At 32.5% G+C, this 17,367-nt stretch overlaps 1 protein-coding gene across 1 annotated transcript; it reads right to left on the minus strand.

Annotated features, from left to right (window-relative positions):
- Positions 1-14,271: 14,271 nt before the first annotated feature.
- On the minus strand, positions 14,272-17,367 carry LOC110659236 (uncharacterized). The gene is made up of 3 exons (XM_021817104.2): positions 16,925-17,367; positions 16,354-16,769; positions 14,272-15,716 (listed from the first exon to the last, which is right to left on the minus strand). The coding sequence occupies exons 1-3, from the start codon at positions 17,024-17,026 to the stop codon at positions 14,468-14,470; spliced, it is 1,767 nt and encodes a 588-aa protein (XP_021672796.2). The 5' UTR covers positions 17,027-17,367; the 3' UTR covers positions 14,272-14,467.

The raw sequence follows: 17,367 nt of genomic DNA on the forward strand, positions 1-17,367 counted from the left end.
TGGTTATTAAGTGGAAGTCCGAGCTTGAGTAATTACCGGCACGGGTTGGATTTAAGAGAGTCAGATAGGGGATCGGCCCATATGTTATGATTGATGCTACAGGTGTGTGAGTGCTCCAAATTACCTTTTGATGTTATGATGTGAAAATGATGTTGATGTTGCATTTCACTCTACAGGTGCATTAGTTTTAGATAGTTATAGAGATTATGGTTAAAATTGATATTTTACTCTCTGAGTCGAACGCTCACTCTGTTCAAAAATTTTTACAGCCACGGAGGATACTTTTTGAGGTTAACTCGCTTTCTCCTCGCAGTCAATTATTACTGTTTGTATAAACTTGTTAAATCTTAGAATTTCCGCATGTGTTAGGAATGTTTATTTGATTTGGGTCAGAACTAAATTATTATTTTTGGACTGTAAACTTAATATTCTATGCATGTTGGATGGATTGGATGAGGAGCCGAGCTCCCATTTATTTTATCCGATGAGTATGTGGAGGGTGGTGAGCTCCCCAATTGAGTATTTATTGTGTTTACAGGTCGGGTGAGTCGAAAACTCCCCGTTGGAAAGTCCATTTTATGGCTGGACTCTGTCCGTTTGTTTTCTTGAAATTGGGCCCAAATGGGCCTTAGAATTGGGTAAATGAACAGCTAAGCTTACTACGGGCCTCGGGGGCTTTAGGCTGGCCCAGGTCCTAGTGCCGGTCCGGCCCATAGGTTGGGTCGTGACATTATTAATAAAAATTATAAAATAAATATTATTAATAAAGATATAATTAATATATAAATTAATAAAAATTTAATTATTCTAATTATTAAATCAACTGATGACTGAAAATTAAATCAAACTGAATCAAAGGTAATGCTTACTTAATTGGGAATTCTATTTTTCTCACAACGACATGTCGTGTGCAGAAACTTGGATGTATATTATGCTGTGGATGGAATTGAATAAGCAGATTGAAAATTGCCACGCAAAAAGTCCTAATATTGCACTAAAAGCACAAGAACGATGACGTGGGGCATGTTATGGGCATAGAGCAGAATGCGCCCTTGGAAATTTTTTAAAAATATATTGAGAATATTAAAAAAAATTGGTTTTATCATTATAAAAATTTTAAAAAATAAATATAAAAATTATTAATTAAATATGTCTATATTTTACTAGTAATTAGGATTATTAATGGATTATCAACGAAATTTTTTCATTTACAAATCTAGCATAAGTAATTTTTACTGATGAAAAAAATATTATCATTAAATTTATCGATAAATTATTTTATAGGTAAATTTAAATTTTTTTAGATAATTTCATGGGGATCATATAAAATTATTAACTATTTATCAATAATACTTTTTATTGGTAATTATTAAAAATAATAAAATTATTATATATAATTATCAATGACAAATTATTATTATGGATAATTACTAACGATAATTTTTTGTAGTTAATTTTTATTCTATATTTTTAATTTAATTTGACTTTTAAATTTAATAAAATTTCATTTAAAATTTTCATTTAATTTATTTTTACTTTTTAAAATTTTTTTATTTTTTTAATTAAATATGAATTATTAATTATTTTAATTTAAATATAAAATTATTTTCTAATTTTTTAAGATTTAAATGACTTAAAAAAAAAATAGTAGGTCAAAATAGGCCTTATATATTGTCTATGATACAATTGTCATATATTATCTATTTCTTTCTTAATATTGTCGTTAAGAAAAAGTTCATTAATAATTATTGATAAAAAATATTAGTGAGTAATTTTTCATATTTTTTTAATATTATTAATTAAATATGATTAGTTAATAATTATTAACGATAAATTTTTGTATGTAATTTATTTTAAAAATTTTATTTTTTAATTTTTTTAATATTACCAACTAAAAACAAATTCTATGGTAATTGCTGACAAAATATTTTCATAAGTAAAATTTTTTAAGCTTTTGTAAATTTTTTTTTATTAGTATTACCGACTAAGTACGATTCATTAGTAATTACGGATCAAAAAATTTTGTAGTTAAATTTTTTAAAATTTTTTTTTATTTTTTTCTTAATATTAACGATTAAATATGGTGTATTTATAATTATTGATGATAAATTTTCATAGATAATTCATTTTAAAAATTTTATTTTCTATTTCCTTGTTAATATTATCGATCCAAAAAATTTGTTGGTAACTACCGATAAAAAATATTCATAGGTAATTTGTTTTAATTTTTTTTATTTTCTTTTTAATATTACCGACCTAATAAGATTCATTGGTAATTACTTACCATAAATTTTTATAAGTAATTTATTTTAAAAATTTTATTTTCTATTTTCTTTTTAATGTTACAAATCGAAAATAAGTTTTTTAGTAATTATTAACGAAAAATTTTTGTAGGTAATTTATTTTATTTTATTTTTCTATTTACCTAATTTGTTTAGCTAAATTATAATATAGTTCGTTGATAATTACCGATAAAAAATTTTTGAAGGTAAAATTTTTTAAGTCTTTTAAATTTTTTTTTATAATATTACCTACTAAATACGGTTCGTTAATAATTACTGACAAAAAATTTTCATAAGTAATTTATTTTAAAATTTTATTTTTTATTTTATTCGTAATATTACCTATAAAAAATGAGTTCGTTAGAAATTACTGATAAAATAATTTCAAAAGTAAAATTTTTTAAGTTTTTGAATTTTTCTTAACTTTTTTTTAATATTACCGACTAAATACAAGTTGGTCGATAATTACCAATAAATCTTTCGTCAGTTTTTTCTTTTATTTGATCGCTAATTTTGTTGTTAATATTAAGCGTCATTTTTATCTACGAAATTGTGTTGTCAGTAAATAGTTCATCAGTAATCGATCGGTAATTTTGACAGTGCAAATATATTTAAATTTTATTTATTTTTTTATCGATAAATCGTCAGTAAATTACCAACAAAATTAGATAGTCGATAATTTTTATAGTTATTTTTAAAATTTCTTCTGGTGTATGTTTTTATTAAATGAGAGAATATAAACACTGGGTGTACTCACTAATCCTTTATGCCCTTAGTGTGTTTTAGGATTAGTTATTTGTAAGAAAGGCCAAAATTCATAATAGAGTGTTTCATTCTATTTTATGTGTAGCTAAATTCTTATTTAGTGAGGATTTATATTTTTACAGTTAATTTATGAATCTAAATTGTAGAAATACCCTCTAATTCTATGTATTAAAGTTCAATTTTTTCAATTAATATAGTTTTTCAAGAGTAGTATTTTCTCTTAAACACTTTTGTGTGGTGTATTTTGAACATCATACTGCGTCAACCGAGCAAGGCATTCAAATAATTTACAAAATGCAGTATCAGTGAACGCAAAATAAAGCAAAAGGGCAGTTATATGATAACGACTACAATTGCTTATGCCACAATACATGAAATGTAACTTTTATTTCGAAGAATGTGAGAACGATGAACTTCTTGCTCTAAGCACATTGCTCAGGACTACATAGCTTGGCAACGGCCCCCCTAGTCAATTTTTTTAAAAAAAGAAAGCTTCTTAAATTTGCTTTTATGCGCATTCATTCTCTCGCCCCCAATTGAATTAGTACTATACGCTTAGTATTTATTTTTTTTTGTCAGAGGTACATTTTAAAGGGCTCAAACTCAGGACATTGTCCAGAGTGAGCGATGTTTTGACCATTAAGCTAAACCTGGGCCGACGTATTATACTCTTTGTTCAAGTCAAATTTTTTTCTTTGTGATACTTAAATTTAATTTTGTCATAATCTTAACTTAACACATTTCATAATTCAAACTCTTAATTAAATAAATATTTTAGTCCATCAAAATAACAAATCATAATTACTTATATATATACTCTATAAGCTCAACAAGATTCAAGAGACACGTTAGGGCGTAATAAAAGTGAGTTAAGCGCCAAAATTGATTAAAGTTATCATATATCAAGTCGAGAGTAGTGGAGTTATAATGAATTCTTGAGATATCAGAAAAATGGTAAATGAATAGCCAAGAGATTAGAGCTATCTAGAAAGAGATTATGACAAATAGGACATTATAGTAGAATCAGAGAGCAATAGAATGTCATATATAATATACAAAGAGTTTGAAGAATAATGTTATACCAATCTCTGTATAGTTAGAGGAGTAATGATTGTACTTGTTCTAATAATCTTCTTTTTCTTATCTCTTGTTTATTCGAAAATTCGAGGATGAATTTTTCTTAAGGGGGGGAAGAATGTAACAACCTAAAAATTTAAAAATAATAATAACAATAAATTAATTAATTAATTAAAAATTAAATTAAACTTTAACATAATAAAATAATTTAGGGCCTAGTTGAAAACCTCTAAGAAGTTGAGGGACTAATAATATAATTAAAAGATTAAAAAAAAAAAAAATTAAAAACGCATCAGCCCTCTTCCCTCTCTCCCGCGTCACCCTCCCCCTCACCTTCGTCCTCTCGTCTTTCAGCCGACCAGCCAGCCAGCACCAGCGCTGGTGGCTCTCCCCCACCTCTGGACGGCGCCAGGCGGCGGTAGCCACGGCAGCAAGCGGCAGGGAGGAAGAGAAAGAGAGAGAAGAAAGGAAAGGAAAAAGAAGAGAGAGAGAGAGAGAGAGAAGTCGGGCCGATTTCGGCCACTAATGCCGGCGATCCAAGGTGCCACTAACTCCCCACGAACCCAGCTCTATTTCTCGACCAGCCATGCCCAAAATAGTGGAGTTTCCGGCAAGTTTCGAAGAGAGAGAAAGAGGAGAGAGAAAGTGACGACAGTGGCTTTCCGGCCATTTTTCCGGCGATCCGACCGTCGGATCGGAAATCCGAGGCCACCGATGGACTCAGGACGACGAGATCTTCAAGATAGGACTGGTCCTGCTCCGATCGGACACCGTTTGAAAAAGGCGATAATCGGATGGTCTAAATCGCTTGGTGAGATTTTTGAAATTTTTCGATTTCCAAAATTTAAAAATAATTTTATAATAATTATTAACATAATTTGGATTTAATTTAGGTGCAATCGGATCGAGGATAGCTCATCGGCGTCGGGACTGCATTTTCAACTAGATCCGGCTGCCCGACGGCCCGTCTCAGAACGTGGTCAATATTACAGTCAATCCTAGCATTTTCAGACGTTCTGGACGCATTCCAAGTGTCAGAATTGACATAGGTAAATCCGAACTCCAAGTTGCTCATTTTCGGCTAATACCGATTTAGAATAAAATTCATAAAATATTCGTGGATCATCAGAAAATTATAATTCCTTTTGCAATAGCCTTATAATATTATTAAGGACCGCGGGCCAAAATTTTCAAATTTTTAGAGCTCGTTTAAGTAGTTTTTGCAAAAGGACTAGTTATGGGGGCTAAATTGTAATTTTTTTCAAATTGTGGATTATTGACTGTTTGGGTGGGTCCAAGAGGGGCCTTGTGACGTGATTGAGTTGTGATTGTGTGATTGGCAAATATAAAAGTGTATTTTGAAATATTTTTCAGGTTGGGTAGGTCTTAGGTATAGGGGAAACTCTGCCGGATTTTTGGCATTAATTAGGTTGTTTGTTGCCTCTTTAGAGTTTTATTTTGACTTAGTACTAATAAATTTATAATTTAATTATTAGGTGATCGAGATCAGCTATTTTTCTGCATCTAACAACCACAATAATCCTCAATGTACTGTGAGTAAAATATTAATTTTAATTGTAATTTCGATATTATTATATGTTCAAGCATGCCCATACATCACTTATAAATATGTATTTATATAGTTAAACACTAGGCACGTTTTTATGTTGCATTCATAATTGTTAAAATGCCACGGATGTTATTGTGGTAATTTGGAGCAGTGTGCGTATGGTATGGTGTTGGCTATGGACATGACGGGTAGACACGGCTTGAGATCTTCGCTGGGACCCGGTCATTCGGGGTAGACACGGCTTGAGATCTTCGCTGAGACCCGGTCCTTCGGGGTAGATACGGTTTGAGTTCTTCGCTGGGACCCCGATTTGGTTTATTAAGCGAAAGTCCGGCTTGAGTTCTTTACTGGCACAGGTTGGATTAAAGAGAGCTATATAGGGGATCAGCTCCCATATATTTATGATTTGACATTACTGGGTGTGTGAGTGCTCCAAATTACCTTTTTGCTGTTATGATGTGAAAATATTGCTGATGTTGCATTTCACTCTACAGGGTGCATTAGCTTTAGATAGTTATAGAGATCATGGTTAAAATTGATATTTTACTCTCTGAGTCGAACTCTCACTTCTGTTCACCTATTTTTCCAGGCTACAGGAGGAGTTCTTTTACAGAGTAACCTGCTTTCTTCTTTGCAAGTTTAACGTCGGTTATTTAATTATTTTATTATTTTTCAAAATTTGAAATCTAGAACTCCGCATGTGTTAGTAATAGTGTGAACTTTATTAGAAATCGTGTTAATTTAAATTTTTGAGATTAATAAATGAAGATTTGTGTGGTATTTAAACAATTTGTAAGTAGTGGTAACAGGGTTGAGCGAGGCTCCCCTTACTTCAGTTTTTTATGGTTATCGGGTTGGGTTGATCCGAATAAAAATATTTTATTTTATTTTATTTTATTTACATGTTGGGCCTAAGTTTTTGGGTCTTAGTTATGGATTTGAGAACAGTAAGGCTTACTACGGGCCTCGGGGGCTTTATGTCGGCTCAGGTCCTAGTACCAGTCCGGCCCATAGGTTGGGTCGTGATAGATGTCTTAGCCATTAGGCTAAGCCTGGGCCGACTTATTACACTCTTAATTCAAGTCAAATTTTTTTGTTTGTGATACTTAAATTTAATTTTGTCATAATCTTAACTTAACACATTTCATAATTCAAACTTTTAATTATATAAATATTTTAATCCATCAAAATAACAAATCATAATTACTTATATATATACTCTATAAGTTCAACAAGATTCAAGACTCAAAACTCAACTTTCTTTTTCATCCATTATCTATTACTATTCCCTATTTTATTTTTCACTCTTTCATAATTGAAATTGATAATTTCATTTACAGGCTTTTTATTAACTTGAATGTTTAGCATATATGGACAGCAAAACTTGGTGAAAATTTTTATTAAGTTATAATGACTTATGTTTTATTTTGATAATTATATTTATGTGTAGATTGTGAACTTATAAAATCATTATTTTATAATTTGAATAGTTAACTAATAAAATTTAAAATTAGTAAAATTAAAAAGTTAACATTATGAGTAAAAATAAAATTATTAATGCGTATTTTAAGAAAAGAAATTCTTAAAATTTATAAGCTATTTTTTAAATTTCAATCAAAAGTGATCGCTATTTTTTTTTTATAAGAGAAAATAAAATGCCAATTTCTGGTTCCACCACTATAGCTTGGCCAGGAACAGTCAGAAAGCACTTTAATTCATAGCCAGTAACAACCTTCATCCGAAGTGCAAATTACAGAGTCATCTTTCCTGCTAAGTACCAAGAGTGCATGGCTAGGCTTCCAAAAGACATAATATTAGCAAGGGATGAAAAACCTGGATCATGCCAAATTTCTTGTTCATTGCAGCAAGCTTTGGATTAACCTTTGCAACTTCCTGGTTCTGTGAACCCAACTTCATTTCCAATGTTCTGTTCTCGCTCCACCTTTTGCCTTTGCCTCATCATCTAAATAGCCAAGTCAAAGCAAAATGCACAAATTTAAGAAAAAACATAAAACACTAATGCATGGAATACAATAAAAACCTCAGAGAGACAACAAGCAACTCGCTGTATTTTTCAGATTATTATTTCAAATTGGAACATTAAAAAAAAAAAAAAGGAGTACTATCATTAGCTGAACTTAATGCGACGTAGTGAATGCTGATTTCCATGGATGCAAATAACCAAATGATGCCACAGATATCGCACAGCACAACCCCACCAACCAAAATTATGCAGGGAACATCTTACTTTGCAAATTGCCAAACTGATGCCTTGGTAGATTCCTGATCCCCATACAAATTTATTGTTTCTCTATTACCATTCTCAAAAAATTGAACATATATAAATTTTACTCATCATTGATTGATCAGAAAATGTGAGAAAGAAAAAAAAGGGAACAACAAGCTCATTTTGCATTTGAAGTTGGTCAGCCCGTATGCGATTGTAATATTTCATTTGACAAAACCAAACAAAAATCATCGGTTTCCATTTTTTTTTTTTTTTACTGACTCTTCAAATCAAGTAACCAAATATAAGCTAAAGAAATCGCACTGAACTAGGTACTGGGTGTTAAATTGGAATTGAAAAGGATAAGAAAGAGACATACTTGAACATGATGATGCCACCGATGAAGGTTACTCAAAGAGCGGCACCAAAAGCCGTTGAAAAGCTGAGGAGGTGAGCCAGTTTCAGGTAAGTCAGTAGCTGATTGATGGAATTTGATCCAAAGGTTTCCTGAGAGAATATCTAGAAATTGACTTAGCCAACCCTTCTCTCCCCCCCCCCCTGTCCGGGAAGATGACAATGATTCAAGCTTGAAGGAGTAGGTTTGGGTTTTAAGAACCTTTGCTTACCGTATAATAATAATTTTTAATTGAAAATGCGGCCAATAAGCAGATTATTTGCCTGGCAAATAAAAGGTCGCCAAGAGGACAATAGGCACTGCCTCAAGAAATTGTATTAGTTAAATAATAATTTATTTTCATATTAAATATTTCATGTTTTACTATATATTTGAATAAATATTTAATTATGTGGAGTATATTTTTAATTTAAAGTTAAAAATTAAAAATAAAATAAAATAATTTACAACTTTAAAATAAAATAAAATGATTAATTGATAGAAATGCAAATAAGGATATTGAGGGAAAACAACATTTTATAACTTTTCATTCAATTTAGATCAAAAAATAAAATGGCTCTTTTTCATAAAAATCCTTAATTTTTTTTTCTTTTCTTTTTGTACTTTTAAATAATTGAATTCACATCGTATTTTGCTAAAACATATAATGAATTAAATCTTATAATAAATAATTAAATAGTTTGAGATTTAAGAAATAGAAAAAAAAAATCATCGAATTTAACCTTAAAACTTTAAGGTTTTTCTTTCCTTGTTCCAGTATGTGAGGAAGCCCATTCTCTTTTAGACTCATAGAAGCCCAATCATAATGAAAACTCGCGGGACTGGATCTGATTAGGCTCCACTCCAGTCCAAGTCTAACCAAGACCACCTTGCGAAGCAAGTGAGGAGCCCAAAAATTAAATACGAAAATGAGAAAAATAATTCCCTCGCATTCGCACTATAAAGGCAGGTTCAGGACTACATAGCTTGGCCAGGAGCAAGCGGAAAGCACTTTAATTCACAGGCAGAGACAAGCTTAACCTGGAGTACAAATTACATATTCATTTTTCCAGCTAAGTACCACGAGTGCATGGCTAGGCTTCCAAAAGACATAATATTAGCAAGGGATGAGAAACCGTGTATCATGCCAAATTTCTGCTTTATGGCAGCAAGCTTTGGATCAACCTTTGCAACTTCCTGGTTCGTTGACCGTCCAACTTCATTTCCAATGTTCAGTTCTCGCTCCATCCTATATTATTTCGCGGCAGATAAAAGGTATTGGCGAGGACAATAGGCACCACGTCCCTGAAGGCAGGAATGACCGAGGATGGAAGAAAAACCTTATCTTTAATGCGTAAATTAAGTTAATCCCAAGTCTCTTAACTTTTTTTTTTTTTAAATTTATTTTATTTGTATTTTATTCTTTCCTGTAAATGATAAGTTAATCCCAAGTATCTTAAATTTGCTTTTAATTGCAGTAAAAAATAAAAATAAAACTTGTTTTTAATTTATATCTTATTCTTTTCTTTATTATGCAAATGATAAGTTAATCCTAAGTATCTTGACTTTGTTTTTAATTTATTTTATTCTTTCTTTTAAAAAAAAATTTATTAATTTATTTAAAGATAACTGTTAATAAAGTAAATTTTATTTTATAAAAAATAATTTAATTTTAAATTTAATAGAATGACTTTTACTTAATTAATTATTTAAATTTTATTTTATTAATAAAATAGATATTATTTAGTTTTCAATATATAATTTAAAATAATTATAATTAAATATTTATATAATATACATAATTATATAATAATGTACCTTTATTTCAAATGAGATAGAGTAAAGAAAATTTTTACAAAGTAAAGTTGTTCAAAGTAATATTTTTTTATAATTTTCAAATCTTCATAATTTTTTTATGTTTGGAAGAACGGAAAGTTTTTTTTTTTAATTTTTAAATATTTAAATCTTGTTAACCCACCAATTTAGTGAATTTTCAAAATTTATACTTTAAACAATTTTTTGCCCTCTCAAATACAAGTTTAAAATTTCAAGGGTGTTTGATAGAAAATTAACAAAGGGTAATTTTAATCTCTCTTCAATGTTATTTGGATATTGAAATACAAATAATTATTGAAATAAATTATTTTCATATTTCACAAATATTAATTTAATATTTATAAATTATTTTATTTGTTTTGAATTAATTTATTTCAACAATTATTAATTGATATCTTTTTTATTAATTCATATTAATAAGATTTATCCTAATTTAATATTTTGTTAAATTGATAAATTCTAAATAATACCAATTTTCAAATATTTATAAAATAGTTAATATAATTCATTCACTATACTAATTTCATTAATTTGCTAAATAAATATTAATGTCCTTTTACATATAAATAATATTTGTATTTTTAAATTTTTTATATTATATAGTTATTAATTTTTTGAGCAATTTTCAAAATTTGTAATTACAAAAATATAAGGGTTTATTTGTAAATAGTGATAATATTAGGATTATTTTGTAAAATATATAGATATTTTGTATTTTAAAATTTTTTTTAAGGACTTTAAAGTAATTAATTCATATTTTTAATGATAAAAAAATAATTGGACGCTTCTTATAATAGCGTCTAGAAGCCAGACACATTATTTTTCAGCAATTATTAATTTTTTTAATTTTTTATTTACCGGACACTATTGATATTAGCGATAAGCTCTCTCTCTCTCTCTCTCTCTCTCTCTCATCAGCCAAAATATCTCTTTTTGATAAATATTTTTGGAAAAAAGCCCAAGACTTAATCCTCTTTTTCTCATTTTAGTTTATATAGCACACTGTTGTCCGAGTTTCACACATTTGGCTGTGGCCAGACATCTAGAATTTGTTATACTTGGTCTCAGTTGAATGTGAGAAATTTATAAAACAGACTATTTGTTTAGCTTGCCTTCCATGCGAATTTTTCTGGAATTTATCATTCATCACAAACTTCTCTCTCAAACCATTATTTTCAGGTCTCTTTTCCAGACCCATTTTTAAGGCAATAGTGTTGATGTGAGATTGGCACGGTTATCTGCTGTATTTCTTATGATTATTTGATGAAGAGAGCTTAAAAAATGTAGTGCTTAAGCCGCCCGAAATGAATTTTACATGGTTAATTATTTAATTGATAGAAAGTAGAAACAACATATAGCGTGAAGTAGACTCAATTGACCACAACCCAAAAGCTTGGAAAATCAAAGCACCTTCAGCTTGACGAGGGAATTGGGTTTTGTCTTTCTATGCATTGGATAAAATGGGGCATAGAGGGTACCCACTTTTTCGAATTTTTGAGCACAAAGGAAAGGCAGCTTAGCTCCTTAGCTTTGCGCGCACTGCACTCTTGAAGGTGATTCCACAGGTCAATCGCTACTTTGCTTGTGTGGGCTAGTGATGGTTATAAAGCAGCTCTACTGAGGCATTGAATTACGCATTAATTTATGTGGCACTAAGTAAAAATTTTTTGCTTTAATTGCTGATTTTTAATTAATTTGCCTTTTATAAGCCAAAAAGAAATTGTACTGGCAGACAACACTGAAGTAACATTAATCGAGGTGGACATTATTCTACCACTTGATAATAATAATAATGCCGACCCCCCCACCAATCAATTTTTTCAGAAATTTTAAAAAACAATCAAAATCAACCATTTAATCAAATACCATTTTTAATATTCTCCTATTTACTTCCATTACGTAATAATAATAATAATAATTGTTCTCTTAACGACTATGCTTGACTTTTATTCTGTGAAGGCAATGGAAGATGAGATTGTAGTTGGATAGGGACATAATGGCAAATCATTAGAAATGGGAAGAGGCATGCTTTTGTTCTTTAGCATTTGAGTGCGAATAAATAGTGACAGCCTAATCTTAATCAGTGCATAATTTTTCAGAATTAATATAATTACACAAATAATCCTGTAATTAACCCATCAGATGAGAAAATGAGAGAAAGAGAGAGCACTATGAATATCACATGTTGCCTCTGACATCATCGTATGTGGCCACGACTTCCCCTCTTTCCAATGTTCCCAACATTCAAACATCACATGTTATTTTCCTTAAACCCCTCTTTTCCTTCTTAATCCCATTTTCAAACCCCACTTATCCTTTTTACCCTTACAACATTCCCTCCCTTTCCATTTATATTTTTTAAATTTATCCCTAATTTAAATTAAAATCTATTTTTCCATTAATTTCTCAATAAAATCAAATATTAATTGAAATATAAGTTAGCTATTGTTCTAAAATTAATTTCTTAATTAAAATTTTTTAAATTGGTGATATTTTTAATATTAAAATTCGTGCAGAGCTTTTCTTTCGCCACAAGATAATAAAATAAACTTTTGCTAAAATATTAGTAAATGATTAATAAAATAAGCTGTTTCGCAGAGTTTTAAAATGGGGGAGATTTCAAAGATAGTGCAAAGAATGAGTTATTGTTTTTTTCTCTTTCTTCAACCCCTTCTACGCGCAATGACCGATTAGAGCACAGTTGTAATACCAGGTCTCTAGCCTGTGGCTATGGGCTATTTATGGTCTGTAAGTCACCATCAACTCTTTCTATTTTATAGCAGACGTGATTGCGTATGGATTTAAAATCATTAAAATTTTCTTCAAATCATGCCAACCCTTATGTATAGTATACCAGTTGCAGTGAAAAAATAAAATAAAATAAATTTTGCCCAAGGGTGGGTGGAGAAAGCAAACAAAGTTGTTGAGTAGCTTGGAAGCATGAAGGACAAAAGACAGCCGATTCATCTGGGTTAAAAAAAGAGCCTTAAATCACTTGTAAGGAAAGAAAAAGAGAGAATTTTAACAAGCAAAGATATCCACAATTTTAGTAAATTGTATTTGTTTGATGCAAATCCTGTGGAGAAAAATTATTTCTCACTCAATTGATTTGCATCAAAATATGCAATTAATTAAACAAAACACCAAATTTATTTGGCAACAAGTTGTTCTTCTGAAAGAAAAAATTGAAACCCATTTTCCTGCTTTGCATGAAAGAGGTGGCAATGTGAATAGTAGCATAATGAGTTGTAAACTTTTTCATGGAGCAAAAATCACAGGCTTTTCGTTTGGACAGAAACCATATAGCCCCATACCAGGAACACACATAATTAGGTTGATGAATTGCCCCAACAACCCTCTTAAAAGTCCAAACGCTCTTTGTGGATATGAATCAGAATCATCATTATCGCTCTCCCTCAACCAGTCATTATTTTGGACACTTACAACTGTGTCATGTGTAAAGTGCAGGAATGGAACAGTAATCTACAGATGCCAATACCCGAAAGCCCAAAACTCCAATGATGCTAAAGTGTACCGTGAGTTGACACCTCCTTTCTAACTCTATCTGTATTCTTGTATTGAGTGCTTGATTAGACCATTTCCCTTGTTGCATTACCCAGACCTGAAAAAAAAATAAAGGAAAAAAAAAACTGACAAACTCTTTTTCTCTCCTTCCCTCTGGCAGGATTTCCCGTTTGCTCCATTAAAGGAGATATGACAGCGACGAGAGGCACACAAAGCCACAAGGGGGGAGAGGGTGGGCGCTCCGAAGCCAATGGCATTGCAATGCTTAGAGATCTTGCAACCTAAACTACTGGACAAAAAAAAACCTAAGGTTGGCATTAGCAGGGAAAAAAAAAAAAAATCTAGTGGAATGTCAGATATGTCAGTTCATGGATAAACTAAGCAGGAAAAAAAGTAGATGCGACACTAGAGAGAAGACAAAACCAGCTTCTGTATCACCTTGCCAGTGCACAACTGCTGTAATAGAGAGTACCCGAAGTACCAATCTTTTGCAAACACCAACCATTAATATCACATATAACATTTATATGAACTGAATGGGAAAGTAAAAAATAAAGATAACGGAGCATAAAACTCCAAGTTTTAGCCAAGTAAATTGGAAAAAAATAGAAACTGGGTCTCGGTACTGAAAATTTGAAAATTCTGTACAGGTAGTAGATGATGGAATTAAAAGAACAAAATGACAAGGGCGACAAAATTTTCCGGCAGTCTAAATTATATACTTTAATACTTTTGTACAAAATGAACCAGTGATTCTACCGCCGGTGACATCTCCAAGACTTGATGTTTACTTAGCAGCTCAACGCCTCGTACTTCAGTGGAAGTGCACGGTTAAATCCAACTTGAGATAGTAAATTCCCAACTGCAGCGAGGTCCCTGCAAAATACCCCTTGAAAAACAGATGTATTGGAGGTCCCTGAAGATGTTGCCACTTTATTTTCAGTGGACTTAATTCTATTAGGACACGATTTCTCCACTTTAGATAGATTTGATTCAGGTTTCCTGCTCTGGGCTGTTTGCTGCACTTGAACTGCTGCAGCCGCTTGTAAAGCAGCTGCCGCTTTCTTCCTTTGCTTCTCTGCGGCCTCCTCATCCATAATTGTAGCCATGACACTTGAGTAACCCTTTTGAAGCAATCTATAAAGCAATAATGCAGACATTTTCGCTCGATCTTTAACTGAGTCAAGATCCCTATCATCTGCAAACTCACATCTCTCGATAAAATTTGTAGCCTTATCGGGCTTGTGCCTTAAACAGAGCAACAAATGAGATCTCTCTAACTCAGATCTTGAACACCCACGTCTCAGACCGATCAAAGCATAGTAATCAACGTTTCCAGTCTCCCCGGAAGCAACCCTCCTCTTCAATTCCTGAATCTTGGTGGTCAATGCACAGAGTTTCCCTGGAATCTCCCTGTATCTCACGTTATGCCGCTTCCATGCAGGACCCGGGAGCTTCCTATCCCGCAAGATTGAATTGTATAAGAGTTTCAAGTGCTCAAGATCGTGTAAACAATCAGGCAAGCAGCGGATAGTTTCGAAGAGCGAGGCTCTAGCCTCAAGTGCCTGAATGCACATAGGGGCAAGAGCTAAGGTCTTGTTGCAATCACCAATAGACTCTGCAATTCTACCCGAAGACTTATATGCAAAGGCTCTGTGCATGTAACATTCCGCCAGGAATCCTTGTGGGGCCCCGCGGCGGCCTTCTACAATCTTGGTAAAGTGGCGGATGGCTTCAGAATATAATCCTGCGTCGAGGGCGGCAATCGCTGCCGCACGGCGCCGTAGGAGAAGTTTGATGTGTGATAAGAGTTGGGAGATGCTCTCAGATTCGGTCAAAGCTCGCGGCGGAGTTGGGGGGGCTGATGAGGAGCTAACGTCGCCTGAGATTGGGAAGTTGGAAATGGAAAAGCTATCGTCGGACCAAGAAATGCTTTCACGGCGGAATGCGGCGGTTGAGAGGCGTTTTCCGGTTTGAAGGAGGACCATGGCGTCCTCCATCAGGCCCAGATGGCAACAAGCTTGCCCCAAAACCAAATACCTGTGAAAATTGAACAGTAAATCCATTAGTTCTAGTGATTTTTTTTTCTTTTTTGAATAATAATCTTGGCAACAATCCAAGATCTGACTTTTATATAATTGAAATATATTATGGGATTGATCTTATTAAATTAACGTAGGAGAATAACACAACACCTACCAAAAATCTATTGTCCATCATCTAAATTAGACCATTTTTCTTAATTAAAAAGTCGATGAAATTTGATTAGGATGAAATATGATTAGAAAGTAGTAAAATAAAATAATGACATAGGCAAACACACAGCTTAGCCATAATGGGTTTTCAACTTTTGAAACCCCCCCAAGATCAAAATTATGCAAAGACCAGTGCAATTCCATGTGCTATTTCCCTTTATGAGAAACAGTAGCACTTGCAGAATTCCCAAAAACACCTTTGTAGCATTTTTTTTTTCAAGATCAAAAGTTGGAAATCCAATCATGGGCACCACCTCATGTCCCCATACAAATGTTAAAAAGAAACTGTTTCTGCATTTACTCAAACCAATTACCAATAGAGAGATGTTCACTGATCTAACAATAGAAACAACCCATTCAACTAGTGCAGGAAAAATACAACATTAAACGTCTACCGCAATGCAAGAAAACCGATAAAATACCTCCATTGCCCTTCCTTGTGGCAAGTTTTACAAAGCCCCGCCATCACCTTCTTCTTCAAGTCCGAGACAGAAAAACACTTGAAACTCGGATCCCTTTCTGCTTTTTCCGAGGACGAGTCATTAGAAGGCAACAGCTTGACTCGCTCCCTCGATAGCTGCTGCGACGAGTTTTCAGAAGATACCGAACCCGACTCGTCATTTCCTATTTTAAGGCTGGGAATGTAATCTTGAAGCATATCAGCCACGTCCTTGAATCGCCTGAGGTAGAGCAAAGATCTAGCCTTCAGTTCAAGAGCGACTTCAAAGCGAGGAGAGAGAGCCAGAGCCGCGTCTAGAAGGTTCAAAGCAGAAGTAATATCACTCGGTTCTTGGGTTGCAATGAGGTTTCTAGCTTCCTTAATATGCTTATCTACAATCTATAGAAATCAATGCAGAAAGTATTATTAACGTCTATGTACGTACATGCAAAGGGAAACTAAAATAAGCAATGCCCAATAGAGAGATCAAGCCAAGAATGCCAAAACCATTAAAGCAGATTGAATCAGAGATGAAAGGAGTAAAGGATCAATACCCTTCGGTTGCTAAGCCACCAGTGTTTCTTTTCATTCCCACTAGGGCATGGAGAAGTAGCCATGGTTGCTATTTTTCTAGCGGCAGAAGAAGAATCAACCATTAACTCCTCTCTCTCTCTCTGTCTATCTCAAAGACACGCATTTCTGGCCTCTGTAACAAAAGAAGAAGGGGAAGAAAAAATATATAGGGAAAAAAATGAGATGGAGAGGGAAAATGGAGAGGGAAGTGGGGGTTGGAGTTGAATGTTGATTTAAAATCTGTATAGATTTCTAGCGTAAATAGGGAAGGCTGTGGAGAGAGAAAACAAAGCCCAGAAATATAAATAAATAAAATTGCCAGCTTTGACCTCAGAGCAAGCTTTGATCCTTCAACTTCATAGCTGGCACCACACAACACCTTAGATTCTCTCTCTCTCTGTCTCTCTCTCTCTCTCTCTCTCAC

The sequence above is a fragment of the Hevea brasiliensis genome, chromosome 2 (genome assembly GCF_030052815.1).
Source record: "Hevea brasiliensis isolate MT/VB/25A 57/8 chromosome 2, ASM3005281v1, whole genome shotgun sequence".
In the NCBI taxonomy this organism is placed as follows: Eukaryota; Viridiplantae; Streptophyta; class Magnoliopsida; order Malpighiales; family Euphorbiaceae; genus Hevea; species Hevea brasiliensis.